At 41.9% G+C, this 18,681-nt stretch overlaps 1 protein-coding gene across 1 annotated transcript; it reads left to right on the plus strand.

Moving 5' to 3' along the window:
• Window positions 1–10,639: 10,639 nt before the first annotated feature.
• Window positions 10,640–18,339, plus strand: LOC133635964 (aromatase). Its single transcript, XM_062029490.1, has 9 exons — window positions 10,640–10,916; window positions 10,981–11,131; window positions 11,203–11,357; window positions 11,435–11,629; window positions 11,697–11,811; window positions 11,872–11,983; window positions 14,281–14,443; window positions 14,511–14,752; window positions 17,661–18,339. Exons 1-9 carry the CDS (start codon window positions 10,685–10,687, stop codon window positions 17,916–17,918), a joined length of 1,623 nt encoding a protein of 540 aa, XP_061885474.1. The 5' UTR covers window positions 10,640–10,684; the 3' UTR covers window positions 17,919–18,339.
• The last annotated feature ends 342 nt before the right edge of the window (window positions 18,340–18,681 follow it).

Genomic DNA, 18,681 nt, shown 5'->3' on the forward strand with positions numbered 1-18,681 from the left:
GTTCCTCATAACAGGTTTAGCCAGTTTCAGTCTCTGTCTGTATGAAGGGATTAAGTGCACCATCACGTGATCTGATAGTCCAAGAACAGCGCGCGGGACTGCATGAAAAGCCTTGCTCAATGTAGTGTAGCAGTGATCCAGTGTGTTCTCCTCTCTGGTCGGGCATTTAATAAACTGTCTATACTTTGGTAATTCCTGGCTCAAATTTCCCTTGTTAAAGTCACCAAGCACGATAACAAGAGAGTCAGGAAAAGACCGTTCCACATGTAAGATCTGTCCTGCGAGCGCGCGCTGAGCGTCACGCACGTCCGCGCCGGACGGGATGTAAACAGCCACGAGAATGAATGAAACAATCTCACGCGGTGAGTAAAAGGGCTTACAGTGGATGAAGAAATATTCCAGAGAAGAAGAACAGTGTCTAAAAATCGCTGTCACGTCTGTACACCAGCTATTGTTGATAAAGAAGCATAGTCCACCGCCTCTTTTTTTGCCAGAGAGTGCCGCGTCTACACCCCCATACCATCACAGATGCTGGCTTTTCAACTTTGCGCCTATAACAATCCGGATGGTTCTTTTCCTTTTTGGTCCGGAGGACACGACGTCCACAGTTTCCAAAAACAATTTGAAATGTGGACTCGTCAGACCACAGAACACTTTTCCACTTTGTATCAGTCCATCTTAGATGAGCTCAGGCCCAGCGAAGCTGACGGCGTTTCTGGGTGTTGTTGATAAACGGTTTTCGCCTTGCATAGGAGAGTTTTAACTTGCACTTACAGATGTAGCGACCAACTGTAGTTACTGACAGTGGGTTTCTGAAGTGTTTCTGGGCCCATGTGGTGATATCCTTTACACACTGATGTCGCTCGTTGATGCAGTACATCCTGAGGGATCGAAGGTCACGGGCTTAGCTGCTTACGTGCGGTGATTTCTCCAGAATCTCTGAACCCTTTGATGATATTACGGACCGTAGATGGTGAAATCCCTAAATTCCTTGCAATAGCTGGTTGAGAAAGGTTTTTCTTAAACTGTTCAACAATTTGCTCACGCATTTGTTGACAAAGTGGTGACCCTCGCCCCATCCTTGTTTGTGAATGACTGAGCATTTCATGGAATCTACTTTTATGATGATTATCATGGCACCCACCTGTTCCCAATTTGCCTGTTCACCTGTGGGATGTTCCAAATAAGTGTTTGATGAGCATTCCTCAACTTTATCAGTATTTATTGCCACCTTTCCCAACTTCTTTGTCACGTGTTGCTGGCATCAAATTCTAAAGTTAATGATTATTTGCAAAAAAAAAAATGTTTATCAGTTTGAACATCAAATATGTTGTCTTTGTAGCATATTCAACTGAATATGGGTTGAAAATTAATTGCAAATCATTGTATTCCGTTTATATTTACATCTAACACAATTTCCCAACTCATATGGAAACGGGGTTTGTAGATTAAATGGTTTTCCGTATTGGGACCATGATTTATGTCCTAACGGGGACGGCGTGGCGCGGTTGGGAGAGTGGCCGTGCCAGCAACCTGAGGGTTCCTTGTTCAATCCCCACCTTCTACAAACCTTGTCACGTCCGTTGTGTCCTTGAGCAAGACACATCGCCCTTGCTCCTGATGGGTCGTGGTTAGGGCCTTGCATGGCAGCTCCCACCATCAGTGTGTGAATGTGTGTGTGAATGGGTGAATGTGGAAATAGTGTCAAAGCGCTTTGAGTACCTTGAAGGTAGAAAAGCGCTATACAAATATAACCCATTTACCATTTAACTTGTTCACCGGTCCTAATATGGAAGGTACTTTTCCTTGTCGATGTCTCAAGAAGGGTAGAAATACAAGAACACACACACACACACACACACACACACACACACACACACACACACACACACACACACACACACACACACACACACACACACACACACACAGTAAACCACTCACTGCTGCACATTCTCCTGTTCATCTGCTTAATGCATGCTCAAGATGATGGTGAATGAATGTAGTATTTAATAAGTCAACTCTTACCATTAATGTGTCGTCATTATCCACAAGTTAATGTCCTCCTCTCCCACAGCACCCCTCCCCTCTCCACATCACCCCCTGGCACTCGTCCTTGTCACATCCTCGCAGCTTCCGTCCACCGACTTGCGACAATGACCTGTTTCCATTGCTTCCATTTAGGCCGGAAAAGTGACATTTCTGCGGGAAAAGTGACAGGTCTGTCCAAGTTGCTGGAGGCCTTGAATGCATCGTTGACAGTGAAAGAGTGGCTGCTGCCTCTGGAAATGGCACTTTAATGGATTTGCATCCACAGATAATGAACTTCTGTTTAGGCAAGTTGAACACACACTCGCAGCAAGTCTGTACTGTGATTTTTATTCACCACAATGCATTGCCATCACTGAGGCCTCAATCTTAAATCTTAATGCACAAACACTAACATGTGTAGTAGATGTACTGTAATAGAATTCTGTTAGTTGCAGCTCCTGGTCTCTGTGGAGCAGAGTTGGTGTTCTGGCCTCAAGGTGTAGGTCACCAGCAGACAGTTGTTGACCAGCTTGAATCGCTCCAGCACATGTGTGCACACATCCTGGATTAAGAGCACATCAGCGACCTCCGCTATGTTGCCTTTTCATGCAGAGAGCTCTGAGATGGTTCAGACTGAGGGCAAAAACACAAAAGAGCAAGCATGACCTGCACCAGACTCTGATTGCGTGTCAGGGTAGTCGGGCGCACAACATGCAACCTGAAAGAGGATTTTGATTGTAGGAAAACCCAAAGTGGACAAACAGGTCAGGGCTATCAAGTCCTTCCACACCAGACTTGTCCAAGCATACCTTGATGGACCCTCTTGGCACATTCATGCTGGAAAAGAAAATGTATGGCACTATACAATTATCCGAAATGTCTTGGCGAGAGTGTGTAGTTGTGAAGTGAAGTGAATTATATTTATATAGTGCTGTTCTCTAGTGGCTCAAAGCGCTTTACATAGTGAAACCCAATATCTGAGTTACATTTAAACCAGTGTGAGTGGCACTGGGAGCAGGTGGTGTCTTAGGTGTCTTGCCCAAGAACACAACAGCAGTGACTAGGATGGCGAAAGCGGGAATCGAACCTGGAACCCTCAAGTTGCTGGCACGGCCACTCTACCAACCGAGTTATGCCGCCCCAAGTTGCCTAGTTGTCGGGCATACAGCTGAATTCAACACAAGTTAGGGAGAACAGGGTTGGTTGTCACACTCGCTATACCTTGGCACGGCACTGAAACTGTTATTTACAGAATTGGGATCAGAGTTAATTTTATCTTATTGTATTCCCATTCTTATTTTATTCATCTTTTTTTTAATTCTTAATTAGATTTTTGTTTTGGTTGTCTTAGTTTTGCTAGTTAATGATTCATGTAGCACAATTGTACCGAAAAAACTCCCTAGTTCAGGGCGGCGTGGCTCGGTTGGTGGACCGGCCGTGCCAGCAACTTGAGGGTTCCAGTTTCGATCCCCACCTTTGCCATCCTAGTCACTGCCGTTGTGTCCTTGGGCAAAACACTTTACCCACCTGCTCCCAGTGCCACCCACCCTGGTTTCAAAGTAACCTAGATAATGGCTTTCACTATGTAAAGCGCTGTGAGTCACTAGAGAAAAGGGCTATATATATTTATATATATATATATATATATATATATATATATATATATATATATATATATATATATATATATATATATATATATATATATATATATATATATATATATATATATATATATATATCAGTGGCGTGCGGTGAGGTTAATGTCTGGTGAGGCACGACTGCATCATCACAGTCAGATTTACAAACATATGAACCTGCAGTGCAGGTGTATCTAATGTTGTGTCCCTGCGGTCGTTCGTGGCTCCTGCAGCGCGAGCATTGTTGTTTTTGCACTTTTTGGCTTCTTGTTAAGTGACTTTTTGGGTGGATTCGGTCTTGCACGTGGAGGGTTTGGGTGTGGGCTTTGGTTGGTGTGACCGCGGCGCTCCCGTCGGGCGGTGCATTCTGTGGCGGAGGTGCTTGGCACCAGGAGGCGGGGTTATGAGACGAGCCTCACACAGTGTGTCTTTGCAGCAGAGTTTTATGAATGCTCAGCACTAAAAATACGTTACACACATACAGTTGTTGACAAAATACTCTGTACATTATATACCTCAGCTAACTAAACTATGGAAATGTATAATATAATTCATATAGCAATACGGTCTCACTGCACAGCAGGCCAGCAGTTAGCCGAGTCATTGTGCACAATCCATGTTGAGGCACAACGCAGTGACGTGCCTCAACTGGCTGCTGATCACCGCACCGTCTCTTCAATCAATCAATCAATCAATGTTTATTTATATAGCCCTAAATCACAAGTGTCTCAAAGGGCTGTACAAGCCACAACGACATCCTCGGTACAGAGCCCACATACGGGCAAGGAAAAACTCACCCCAGTGGGACGTCGGTGAATGACTATGAGAAACCTTGGAGAGGACCGCATATGTGGGTAAAACCCCCCCCCCCCCCCCCCCCCCCCCCCCTAGGGGAGACCGAAAGCAATGGATGTCGAGTGGGTCTGACATAACATTGTGAAAGTCCAGTCCACAGTGGATCCAACACATCAGCGAGAGTCCAGTCCACAGGGGGGCCAACAGGAAACCAGTATTTGAACAGCAAATGTGAAAATAAAAATAAAAATAATCTAAAACTGGTGAAGTTAAATGGAAAATAACTTTAGTATAATCACTGGATACATATAACAATCTAATTTTATTTTTTTTATTTTTACTTTTTTTTTTCTTTCCATGATGGCAGGTGAGGCCGTGCCTCCCCTGCCTCTAGTGACTGCACGCCACTGATATATATATATATATATATATATATATATATATATATATATATATATATATATATATATATATATATATATATATATATATATATATATATATATATATATGAACCCTCACTGACAATGGCAATAAAAGGATTCTGTGTTCTCTGGAGTAAGACAGCTGAACTTGAGGTGAGAGGCCTTTTTGTGATTTTCTTGTGTAATTGTAAATATTCAGCTCCTCAGTATTTGTCTTACAGGATTTTACACTTTATAGCCCAAAACAATTGTTCCCTGTCATGTTTTGCGATTTTTTTGTTTGTGGTGTAGATTTCCATTTCAACGCTCATATTGTTTAGTTTCACTTCCTGTTTGGGCATTGTAGTTTCTAGCGCTTGTTCCTCATCTCTTCCTGGTTAGCAATCAGGAGGCTCACATGTAAGTGATTGCTAATCAGGATGATTCTTAAGCCCAGTGTAGTCATTTGACATGGATCGTATGCTGACCTATTGTATGCATCTCGCGAGTTGAGCTTTTGTCTAATTTTACTTGTTTCCTGTTTTGCATTATCCACTTTCTGTTTTTACCTGCACATTGCCTCCCTCTCTGCATCCTGGGCTCACAAATCATGCCAAAACTTAACAGTTACCCTTAAACAGTGAAGCGAAAACTACAGTTTAGATCGTTATTTGCTAGCTAAATAACATGAGGTTGTTAGTTGTTAATGCTAGAAATTAGTGCTAGAAATTCAATTTGGGGTTGGTTGTCAACCTCCCGGTAAAAGTTAGAGATGCTACCTCAGTAGAAGCATTTAAGTCCCATCTTAAAACTCATTTGTATACTCTAGCCTTTAAATAGACCCCCTTTTTAGAACAGTTGATCTGCCATTTCTTTTCTTTTCTCCTCTGCCCCCGTCCCTTGTGGAGGGGGGAGGACACAGGTTCGGTGGCCATGGATGAAGTGCTGGCTGTCCAGAGTCGGGACGCGGGGTGGACCGCTCGCCTGTGCATTGGTCGGGGACATCTCTGCACTGCTGACCTGTCTCCGCTCGGGATGGTGTCCTGCTGGCCCCACTATGAACTGGACTCTCACTATTATGTTACATCCACTATGGACTGGACTTTCACAATATTATGTCAGACCCACTCGACGTCCATTGCATCCGGTCTCCCCTGATGTGGGCTCTGTACCGCGGATGTCGTTGTGGCCTGTGCAGCCCTTTGAGACACTTGTGATTTAGGGCTATATAAATAAACATTGATTGATTGACATATTCTCATATATTCATACATAGCACACGTGGTTGGCCTTTTCTCATTATGTGTTCAAAGGCATTCGTCTATGTACTTTGTCAACTTGTCGAGGCAATTAAACATTCCAATTTAGTTCCTGGCTTTTTAAAAAGATCTTTCAACAACTAACCCTGTAGTGTGTGCGAGAGGGTCTTGATCGTTATTTACCTCTTTGTTACAATGCATTGGAAAATGAGAGGGATACATACTTTACATCTTTAGCTTCAATTTAATGTCGGAATAATTACTGAAATATGCTTTGATGATGAACCATTAGAGCACATATGTCAGAGTCAAGGCCCGCGGGCCATATCCGGCCCGCGAGAAGGTTTTTTACGGCCCTTGGGATGATCTTGATTTATTATTAGAACCGGCCCGCAGACCGCAGATCTTTTACACGCACCAAGCGGATGCCGGTCCAAGGTTCCGAAAGGGGGCGAGCGGCCCGCCGGGACGCGCCTGCCGGCCGAAGGGCGGCAGCCCGGCCGTCAGTCGCGGAGCCCGCCGTGCCACGCGCGCCAAGGGGGCGGGCCGAAACCCGGCCCCGAGGCCCTGAGACTTCTGCTTTGTTTCCCCAAACCGCGCGTCACCACCGTCATGTGCCGCGCGCGCCAAGCGGAGCGGGGGGGTCAAGCGGGCCGAAACCCGCAGGCCACCCCCTCACCACGAGGCCCTGAGACTTCTGCGTTTGACCCCTACGCGCGGCCCGTCGGGACGCGCCCGCCGTCAAGCCACGAGGGCCAGCCGTCGGGTCGCGGAGCCCGCCGTGCCACGCGCGCCAAGGGGCGGGCCGAAACCAGCGGGGGGTTTCGGGCACCCAACTCGCCTCCCTCCCACGGAGGGAGGAGGGGGGTTTAATGTGAACATTACTGTGCAATCACATATTTAGAGTTTTTACTCAATTCAAGTTTAAAAGTTAAAGTTTAATATTTGTTTTCACTGCATGTTACTTCTCCTTAAACAAAGTGTTGTTTTTGATTTATAGATTTTTGCACTTTATTTTATTGTATTTCAATTTAATTATATTTTTAAAATATTTCAGTTGAGTGGATGATAGAAAATTGCTATTATTGTTTTTTTCTTTGAAGTAAATTTAGCCCACTTTTGCTAAAATAGAAAATATAGGCTACTGATGGTGCCTTGAATACCGGTTTCTTTCATTTAATGTTCATGTTATGGGGATTTTTATATAAAGGAAATTTGTCTTTTGTGTCTGTTGAAAATTAAAGATTACTGACAGAGCCATAAGAAAATATTGCTTTATTTATCTGATCATATTGGAATATATTTGTTAGGTTTTCAGTAGGTTCAATTAGGTTCACTAGACTATATGCGTCATTTAAAAATTTTTCAATGAACATTCGAACAGTCCGGCCCTCGGCTTGTAGCTAAATTTTTTATTTGGCCCTCCGTCCATTTGACTTTGACACCCCTGCATTAGAGCATCCATCCATCCATCCATCTTCTTCCGCTTATCCGAGGTCGGGTTGCGGGGGCAGCAGCCTAAGCAGGGAAGCCCAGACTTCCCTCTCCCCAGCCACTTTGTCCAGCTCTTCCCGGGGGATCCCGAGGCGTTCCCAGGCCAGCCGGGAGACATAGTCTTCCCAACGTGTCCTGGGTCTTCCGCGTGGCCTCCTACCGGTCGGACGTGCCCGAAACACCTCCCTAGAGAGGCGTTTGGGTGGCATCCTGACCAGATGCCCGAACCACCTCATCTGGCTCCTCTCGATGTGGAGGAACAACGGCTTTAATTTGAGCTCCTCTCGGATGGCAGAGCTTCTCACCCTATCTCTAAGGGTAAGCCCCGCCACCCGGCGGAGGAAGCTAATTTCGGCCGCTTGTACCCGTGATCTTGTCCTTTCGGTCATAACCCAAAGCTCATGACCATAGGTGAGGATGGGAACGTAGATCGACCGGTAATTTGAGAGCTTTACTGTCGCTACTGTATTTTAATGTTGGTCATTATGGTGGTATTTGGAGGGCCAAGTGTTTTCTGAGGTGGTACTTGGTGAAACAAGTTTGAGAACCACTGGTCTAGAGTGTCCCAAGCAACCCTGTTCTACCCTACATTATGTGCAAGTCCTGCTGCTCTGGTTCCGGCTGTTTCCTCCCTGAGGTGCAGCTGTCTTCCTCACAAGCTACTTTATCTCCTCCCAAACAAACTGATGACAGACTTGCTGCTTCAGATCAAGGACAAACTGCTTTGCAAGACAGTTGGTATTTTAAGATTGTGAGTTATACACAGATGCTCTTTGATGTGATAGAAAATGGCTTTTTAATTAAAATCGTAACCAACAATAGTGTGCAAATTCAGGTCTTCATCACGAGAAATGTACATTCAACCACAACAGTTCTATAAGTTGGTTTTTTTGTGTAGTTTAGATTTCTTTTTTTTTCATATGTGAAACTATTCCTAAAAATTTGTAATCACTAATTTCAAATTAACAGAATATTTAATTTGTGTTTACTCCATTACTCATTTGCGGACTGCGGCTCATTTTTTAAACTCTGCGAGTAAAATCAAACCAAAACATCACAAAAGGTGATTAGGACCACACTGGAAACAAAAAATAAAGTTACAAAAAACCGAGAAATATTAACAATGTGGAATATAACAAGACCATAGCTGAGAGTTGTTTTTTTAATAAACATACTGTAAATACTGAACACATATTGATGTACATTTCACGTGTTCACTTAACAAAAAGTACAAAAAATTAGAGGTGCTTCCACATCCTGACATTTTTTTGTATGCAGCCCAGCAGAGGAAAATGTTTCGACATCGCCTGACTTATTTTTGGTACGAAATTGACCTAGATAAAAGGCAGTTTATTTTCTCCTATGAAAAGGGCTGGATCGTCTTATAGTTAAAAGTTAAAGTACCACTGATAGTCACACACACATGAGGTGTGGTGAAATAATTCTCTGCATTTGACCCATCCCCTTGTTCACCCCCTGGGAGGTGAGGGGAGCAGTGAGCAGCAGCGGTGGCCGCGCTCTTGAATCATTTTGGGGATTTAACCCCCAATTCCAACCCTTGATGCTGAGTGCCAAGCAGGGAGGTAATGGGTCCCCTTTTTATAGTCTTTGGTATGACTCGGGCGGGGTTTGAACTCACGACACTCTAACCACAAGGCCACTGAGCAGGTCGTAGTCGCACTGTACAGATTTATACATGCAACCAACAGGTGGTGCCAAACAATTTCTCCCCAAGTGAGTCAGAGCTTTTCTTCCTGTCACTCACACACCGCCTTGACTTGGAGAGACGACATAATTGGAAAGCTCACTCTCCACTGGTGACAAAGACAACGGGGTTTACCACAACACACAGCCCAGAAACAAGGTTGGATGACCATCTGCTCATTGTTCTTCTTAATCATGCAAAACAATGTCAGTCTCTGACATCATGAAGAAGGCTGCCATTGCATCAGGGCCCAAGCACACAGTCGGCCATTTGAACCGAGCACATTCTTGGACAAGAGTAGGCGACGGGTGAATGACACACAGAGAGCAGAACAGAGAGGCTTTCTTTGCAGCAGCAAGGGCTTTTTTTCACTGCAACATTCGCAGACATTACGTGTATAAAAGTGAAGAAAACAAAATAAAAGTCAACATTTGAATAAATAATGTACATGGAAACTGTTATTTTCTAACTACAACAACAGCAATAAACATTAAGTTAAAAATACAAGTTGCTAATAACAATAAAGGCGGAGAAATATAAGAGGAGAAATATAATCTTAGAGGAAAAATGTAATTTAAAACATGATTAAATTATGGAATGGATTAAGCAAAGCAATCAAACAATGTACTAATATGATCCACCTCAAGAAACTCTTCAAACTTAAAGTGTTTACAAAGTACAAAGAAGAAGAACCATGATAAACATTCAGAATTTATCTCATCCAACCATTCATTTTCAAGATAATCTTACTTATCTCACCATATGAAATATAACTTACTTCACTAAGTATTATTTATTTATTTTTATTGTTATTACTTATGGAGTATATTGTGAATAAATTGAGAACAGGAAGTGAACAAAAGTTTTAGCAACTGCTATGTAAATGAAAAGGGGTAGGATTAAATAAGCTCTGCTTCTTCCTACTCCTTTTCGAACATGTTGAATAGAAAAACTGGAGATTGTGATGTATCATGTTGTATGCTTGCATGTTCCAAATAAACTCAAACTCAACTCAACGTCGTTATTACATTTGTCACAACAGAATGTCTTCTACTTGTGACGTGTTAGTTGAGTTTCAAATGATGATGAACGCTCAATTTCACTCACCATAATTTGGGAGTTTATCAAGCAGAGTCGTTTGATGCTCGAAGAGCCCGACTCCTTCTTTTCATCAGTGAAACGTCAAATACAGCAAGGCCGCAAGCCCGAGTCCAACCCTCAAGGTTACACATGTATTGTTTACCTTTCCCCACTTGTGTTGTGGCTTTTTGCGTTGCCCTGACCTGGCTTATAACCAGCGCCGGCAGCTTATAAAGAGCCAGCTCTGCTGCTGCTTGTGCAGCTTTCATCTCATTCATGGCATATTTGTGGCGCGTCTTCAGACTCTTACCTTCTTATGGAGTTGATCTCTGGGAACGAGCCATGACTCCGCTAGACTTGGATGCAATAGTGTCAGAACTGGGCCCCACTTCCCAGAACGCCACTGTGGGGGCAGCAGCTGGCATTTCCGTGGCAACCAGAACTCTGCTTTTACTCGTCTGTCTGCTGCTGGTAGCCTGGAGCCACACGGACAAACAACAACTACCAGGTGGGTCACCTTAACAGCATTTACACACAAAGCTCGGCATATATATTTTATTTTTTTACTATAGGTCCATCTTTCTGTCTGGGGTTGGGACCTCTTTTGTCATATGTGAGGTTCATTTGGAGCGGCATAGGCACAGCCAGCCATTACTACAACAACAAGTACGGCGACATTGTGCGCGTTTGGATCAATGGAGAAGAAACGCTCATTCTCAGCAGGTCAGTTCTTTCACTTGACCCTGAGCAAGTAGAAAAAAAGTGTTCCATGCAACATTTGTTTCTATAACCAGGGCTTCGGCGGTGCACCACGTTCTGAAGCATGGACACTACAACTCTCGTTTCGGTAGCAAGTTAGGGCTCAGCTGTATCGGGATGAATGAGAGCGGGATTATATTTAACAACAATATCACCCTGTGGAAAAAGATACGCAGCTATTTCGCTAAAGGTAACACGAGCAGACGTCTATCTGCTTGGTGATAAGGATGCAAAGGACGTGTGGCTGACCGTGACCTTCTGCTGCAGCTCTGACAGGCCCTGGCCTGCAGCAGACCTTGGATGTTTGCATTTCCTCAGCACAGAACCATCTGGACCACCTGGAGGAGACTAACTTGGAGACAACTGCAGGGGATGGACGCAGACATGTGGATGTCCTCAGTCTGCTCCGCTGCACTGTAGTGGACATCTCCAATAGACTCTTCTTGGGTGTACCGGTAAATGGTAAGTTTGTTTGTTTATCACGGCTTTAGGTGGGTCTAATGCTTCTCTAATGTTCTTACTTGTCCAGAGAAGGAGCTGCTGCAGAAGATTTTGAAGTATTTTGACACATGGCAGACCGTCCTGATCAAGCCAGACTTCTACTTTAAGTTGGACTGGATTCACCAAAAGCACAAGGCAGCAGTGTAAGTTACTTGAGTCGTGTGCTAGTTTCTTGTATTGGTTCACACGCATCATTTTTACAGCCAGGGACTCCAAGATGCCATAGAGAGTCTTGTGGAGGATAAAAGGACAGAAATGGAGCAGGCGGATAAACTGGACAACATCAACTTCACTGCAGAGCTCATATTTGCACAGGTGAGACTGATAATTGCCTTTCGTGTTGTTTTTTTGCATCGGAGACAAGGACTTGCCCCCCCCTTTCCAATATTGGAGAGAGACGCATTTGTCCCACCCAACAATGTATAGCTGGGGAGAAAATTATTGAATTTTAACTGACATGGTTTCAATTTGAAGTCACTGACCTGCCCTTTTTCTCACCAGCTCTGACTCTAAGAGACAACAGACAGTCTGTAAAAAAATGTAACTGTACCGTAAATATAATTTTATAATCTAATTTTATTATTTACCTATTTCTTAAAATATGTAATTTCTAAGTAGGAAAATAAATGTATTCCTTTTTAGAAATTACATATTTAAGTTGTCCAGGCTGTACCCCGCCTTCCGCCCAAATGCAGCTGAGATAGGCTCCAGAACGCCCCCGCGACCCTGAGAGAGACAAGCGGTAGAAAATGGATGGATAGATGGATGGAAGTTAGGTCATCTGGATCCTATGGTTGTCACCCGTCCATTATTTAATTTCTAACTGTGTCAGTGTTACCAAGTGACGTCAACACTAGTTAAAGTGAGTTGTAGCGGGGGGTGTATATTGTAGCGTCCCGGAAGAGTTAGTGCTGCAAGGGGTTCTGGGTATTTGTTCTGTTGTGTTTATGTTGTGTTACGGTGCGGATGTTCTCCCGAAATGTGTTTGTCATTCTTGTTTGGTGTGGGTTCACAGTGTGGCGCATATTTGTAACAGTGTTAAAGTTGTTTATATGGACACCCTCAGTGTGACCTGTATGGCTGTCGACCAAGTATGCCTTGCATTCACTTGTGTGTGTGAAAAGCCGCAGATATTATGTGACTGGGCCGGCACGCAAAGGAAGTACCTTTGGCGGCGTGGCGAAGTTGGTAGAGTGGCCGGGCCAGCAATCGGAGGGTTGCTGGTTACTGGGGTTCAATCCCCACCTTCTACCATCCTAGTCACGTCCGTTGTGTCCTTGGGCAAGACACTTCACCCTTGCTCCTGATGGCTGCTGGTTAGCGCCTTGCATGGCAGCTCCCGCCATCAGTGTGTGAATGTGTGTGTGAATGGGTGAATGTGGAAATACTGTCAAAGCGCTTTGAGTACCTTGAAGGTAGAAAAGCGCTATACAAGTGTAACCCATTTATCATTTATTTATATTTAAGGTTTATTGGCGCTCTGTACTTCTCCCTACGTCCGTGTACACAGCGGCGTTTTAAAAAGTAATACATTTTACTTTTGAAACCGATACCGATAATTTTGAAACCGATACCGATAATTTCCGATGTTACATTTTAAAGCATTTATCGGACATCCCTAGTAAATAGTCATGAAAATAAAGAAAACGCATTGAATGAGGTGTGTCCAAACTTTTGGCCTGTACTGTATATTCCGACACAGAAACTGGATGTCATTATTTAACGAACTACCCTGTAGGGGACAAAAAAACAGTGTAGTGTTGTATCCTGCGTCAGAAAGACGAGATAATCATGTCAATATGTTTCTATATAAAGTCGCAGGACACACTTTATCATCACCACACTTTATTTTCCTACAGGCCAATTCACAGCTTTAACTTGAAAGAGCAAGTTAGGGTTCCGGGGTCGGAATATTAAAACTAATCTGGTTTTGGTCCAGTTTTTTTTTAGTTCTGGCTGACTAATGATTTTCATATTGTCAAAAATAAAATGAAAATGAAAATCAAACCTTAAATTAATTTTAAGAGATTGCTTTTTGACACAAAAACGAAGAATGCTTTGTTTTTCAATCTTATTTTTTTGTATTTCAAATTGAAATTGGAATAAAACAGTTGTTTTTGTTGTTCGACTCTCATTAATGAGATGAAAATGTAAAGAATGAAATGTATATACTTGTTCTTATGCTTTCTGAACTCACTATGTTCACTGCTCGCTGTACATATCCTACTAAGTCAGACCTACACTGTTTCAATGTCCATTTCTCTGATGATGCAATTGTTGATGACTGAAGTGCTGATATCAACCAAACCTAACCCCCCCCCCCCCCCCCCTCCACATCCCACCCCCCGGATTGTAAATAATGTAAATAATTCAATGTATATACTCTGATGATTAACTTGTGTGATGACTGCATTATGCTGACAGCATATATTTGTACCATGAATTGATTTACGTGGACCCCGACTTAAACAAGTTGAAAAACTTATTCGGGTGTTACCATTTAGTGGTCAATTGTACGGAATATGTACTGTACTGTACAATCTACTAATACAAGTTTCAATCAATCAATGACCAAAAGACACACTGAGCGTTTACATTGTGTGTTTTTTCAGAACCGTGGCGAGCTGTCTGCTGAGAACGTGAGGCAGTGCGTGTTGGAGATGGTGATCGCAGCACCGGACACATTGTCCGTCAGCCTCTTCTTCATGCTGCTGCTCCTCAAGCAGAATCCAGATGTGGAGCTGCTGCTGCTCCAGGAGATTGATGTTGTAGTCGGTGAGGAAGCTGCACAAAAAAGTGAAAAGGTCAAAGCAAACTTATTGAGGGACTTGTTTGCCTGAAGGTGACAGAGCCCTGCAGAAAGCTGACCTGTACAAGTTGCAAGTGCTGGAGAGCTTCATCAATGAATGCTTGCGTTTTCACCCGGTGGTGGACTTCACCATGCGCCGGGCACTTTCTGATGACGTCATTGATGGCTACAGGGTCCCTAAAGGCACAAATATCATCTTGAACACCGGCCGCATGCATCGCAATGACTTCTTCCTCAATCCCAACCAATTCAGTCTAAAAAACTTTGAAAAAAATGTGAGTAGACATTTCTTCATGACATTTACATGATTAACATTGACATTAATTTAAAAAGAAAAAACAAGACAAACATGGAATTTGTGGTTTTAACGCAAGAACATGAAGCCTATTAAAGTAAAAAAAAAATCAACAATAGCGTAATACTTTTTCCCTGACAAACTTAATAACGGTGTTTATTTATAGATACTTTATTTGTTATCAATGTAATTATTATCTGTACACTGTTTAGATTATTATCATTTAATAATTATTACATTATTATATTGTATTACATATTTTACAGTGATATTTTTTCATATATTATCTATAATAATCAGGGGCCGTATTTATCAAGCGTCTTAGAGTGCCATTTTACACTTAAGTCCTGAGAATTTGCGAAATTTAGTCCTACTCTCAAATTTAAGAATAAAAGCTATTTATCAACTTTCTTAAGTCTAAGAATCTCTCCTACTCTCCCCGATATTGAAGAGACCTTCAGAGGTGTCCTAAGTGGTTAGGAGTTGCCAGCAGGGGATGGCACTGAGGCGAGAGAGACGTGCGCGAACGTTCAGGGAGCGGAAGAATGTCCTGGCTTTATTTGATGACGAGCAGCTGATCAAACGGTATCGTTTAGACAGAGCGGGTATTATTTTTGTCACAGATTTAATAAGGGCCGTCATCTCATCAGCAACATCACGCAGCAGAGCTTTCACAGCAGAACTAAAGGTCATCACAATGCTTCGATATTTCGCCACTGGGAAAATGCAACAGTGTCTCCTCCTCTCGCCACTTTGGTTTTCTTTTCGATTCCACGTTGATTTCTGCATGTGGCTGCAGTGGGCTAGTATATATAGAGCCACCCACACCAGTTTGAAATTAGTTGCCTAATTAATTAATTAAAAAGAAAAGGAAACATTTTTTTTTGATTCATTGCCAATATTGTTTGTTTGTTTTGTATTATTTTGTAGTTTATTGTCAAAATATACACTCCCATTGTCCACTTAAATATTTCATGATATTTATTTATTCTTAGACAAGGGATTCCCTTCCGTGATTTGTCATTTCTATGGACACAGAAATGATGTCACCTAAAATTCCGTTTACGGGACATAGTAATGTCATAATTCAGCTCTGAGTGTGACACTTAAGATTCAGTCCTACACTTTGCTGAAAGTGTGAGAAATACGCTTGATAACTAACTTTTAAGTGCAGCTTTCAGCGAATAATTTCTTTACTAATAAGTCAACTCTTAGCAGACTTCTTAGAAGTAATTCTAAGAAGCTTGATAAATACGGCCCCAGGTGTACAACTTTTTCACTTACAATATGATACTGATATTGGAGCCTTGAGTATTGCCCGATACGATATCAGCACAAATCATAGTACACTACATATTTTGTAGTGTGGAAGAATAGGCTTGATTAAGTGAAATATTAAAAAACAAAACAATGGTCAGTATGAAAAACACGTAACTATTGACAGATTTATGGGTTTTTTAAAGTAAAGTGGTAATTGTGTTTTGGTCACACCTTGAGGTCACAATAATTGATCAATTAAAGGTCACAATGCAGTAAGTTGAACGATGCAGACGTGTTTGTCACTAATATGTTTTTGCTTTGGATTTTCTGCGAGGAATATGGACCTATAATTATTCGATACTTGTTTGTATTGATAAATGTTGTATTTAAGATTGCAATTTTGTTCAAATAAGGACACTTAATACATACTGTATGTCTAGCTTGTGTTGCTATTGTGTGCTTAGCTGTTGTGCAGCTGCTAGTTCCTAGTAGCCTGCAACCTACCATGTTTACATTTTGTTTGGTAAATTACTTCACTACAATACTATAATGTATTGCTGTTATCGCAGTTTTATTCAACCACACTAGTGTGCCGTGAGATACAGTCTGGTGTGCCGTGGGAGATTATCTAATTTCCCCTCTTTGGGTTAAAAATATTTTTTGCAAACCAATAATTAAGTCTGCAAATGATGTGTTGTTGTTGAGTGTCGGTGCTGTCTAGAGCTCGGCAGAGTAACCGTGTAATAATCTTCCATCTCAGTAGGTGGCAGCCGGTAGCTAATTGCTTTGTAGATGTCGGAAACAGCGGGAGGTAGGTGCAGGTAAAAAGGTGTCTAATGCTTAAACCAAAAATAAACAAAAGGTGAGTGCCCCTAAGAAAAGGCATTGAAGCTTAGGGAAGGTTATGCAGAACGAAACTAAAATTGAACTGACTACAAAGTAAACAAAAACAGGATACTGGACGACAGCAAAGACTTATTGTGGAGCAAAGATGGCGTCCACACAGTACATCCGAATATGACATGACAATCAACAATGTCCCCACAAAGAAGGATAAAAACAACTAAAATATTCTTGATTGCTAAAACAAAGTAGATGCGGGAAATATCGCTCGAAGGAAGACATGAAACTGCTACAGGAAAATACCAAAAAAAGAGAAAAAGCCACCAAAATAGGAGCGCAAGACAAGAACTAAAACACTACACACAGGAAAACAGCAAAAAAACTCAAAATAAGTCACAGTGTGATGTGACAGGTCATGACAGTACACCTACTTTGAGACCAGAGCTATAGTGATGCATGCTTGGTTATGGTATAAAGTCATATCCAAAAATTGCGACAAGGACTTTTTACTGTAAACTGAGTTTCGTTTTTCAATTATTTCTAAAATGTGCCTTGGCTCAAAAAAGGTTGAAACACACCGTGTTATCGGACCAATATCCGGTATCAATATCGGATCGAGACACCCCTAATAATAATAATAATGTTACAGTTTGTGCTCGTAGACTTATATTTGTCACAACAAAAATATTCACACAACATATGCACATAAGGGCAAACATGTGAATACAATATGTACAAGCTCTGTGAGCAAAAGAAAGGAAAACTAGTAAAATTGTGTCTTTCAGGCTCCTCGACGTTACTTCCAGCCCTTTGGGTCAGGCCCTCGAGCCTGCGTTGGCAAGCACATTGCTTTGGTGATGATGAAAACAATCCTGGTGACACTGCTCTCCCAGTATTCTGTGTGCCCCCACGAGGCCTTGACCCTGGATGGCCTCCCACAGACCAACAACCTCTCTCAGCAGCCCGTGGAGCACAAGCAGGAGAGCGACCGTCTCATCATGACATTCTTACCTAGGAAGAGAGGACACTGGAACACTTCCTGAGACTTTTTTTTTTCCTTGTCTCGTGTGTCTGTTCACATACATTTATTTACTGCATACTACATTCTCACTTAAAACACATTTAGTAAAACATTGGCTGGTGGGTTCATGTTTGCCATCTGAATTTAAAAAATGTGTTTAAAATACTCCATTTTATTAAAATTGCACGCCTGTATAAAGCTTGTTTTGCCAAAACCAGTGTATCAACTTAAATATCATATTGTACAAACGTGTTGTGGTATTTGTCATTGTTGATGAATCAATGCATACATTTTTACTGGTGTTTTGTGAGAACTTTGTCATTTGAGGAAAAGATGGATGTTTCATACATTGAGCAACCTCGCATCACTTGCACATCCAACATGTCTAAAAAGGATTAAGAAGAAGCACACTTTACTTAACCTTACACCTTCTCCATGTTACAGCTATTACGGTTTATTTTACTTTTTCTAAACTAAAAACTAAATAAACAATTCAACATAGTAAATAAATACAACTTATTAAAGTAATAGTACAAAATAAATGTTATCAATAATCACACAATAATATTTTTCCAAAAACTACATAAATAATTCAACATAGTAAATAAATATAACTTATTAAAGTAATAATAAAATAATACATGCAATTAATAATGATGAATATTACCAATGTTCCCGTTCCTGTAAGCAAGTATGGCATTATGGGAATACACGAAAATAGTTGCACTCCATTGTATTCGTGTATTACCAGTAGAGGAGCACTGTTAGTGTGTATTTTGCTGAAA

Source organism: Entelurus aequoreus, linkage group LG02 (genome assembly GCF_033978785.1).
Source record: "Entelurus aequoreus isolate RoL-2023_Sb linkage group LG02, RoL_Eaeq_v1.1, whole genome shotgun sequence".
NCBI lineage: Eukaryota > Metazoa > Chordata > Actinopteri > Syngnathiformes > Syngnathidae > Entelurus > Entelurus aequoreus.

Coding starts and splice junctions, on each gene's coding strand:
- LOC133635964 (XM_062029490.1), top strand. CDS start 10,685: ATGGCATATTTGTGGCGCGTCTTCAGACTCTTACCTTCTTATGGAGTT. Junction 11,358..11,434: donor ACGCAGCTATTTCGCTAAAG/GTAACACGAGCA, acceptor CTTCTGCTGCAG/CTCTGACAGGCCCTGGCCTG. Junction 14,444..14,510: donor GGAGATTGATGTTGTAGTCG/GTGAGGAAGCTG, acceptor GTTTGCCTGAAG/GTGACAGAGCCCTGCAGAAA.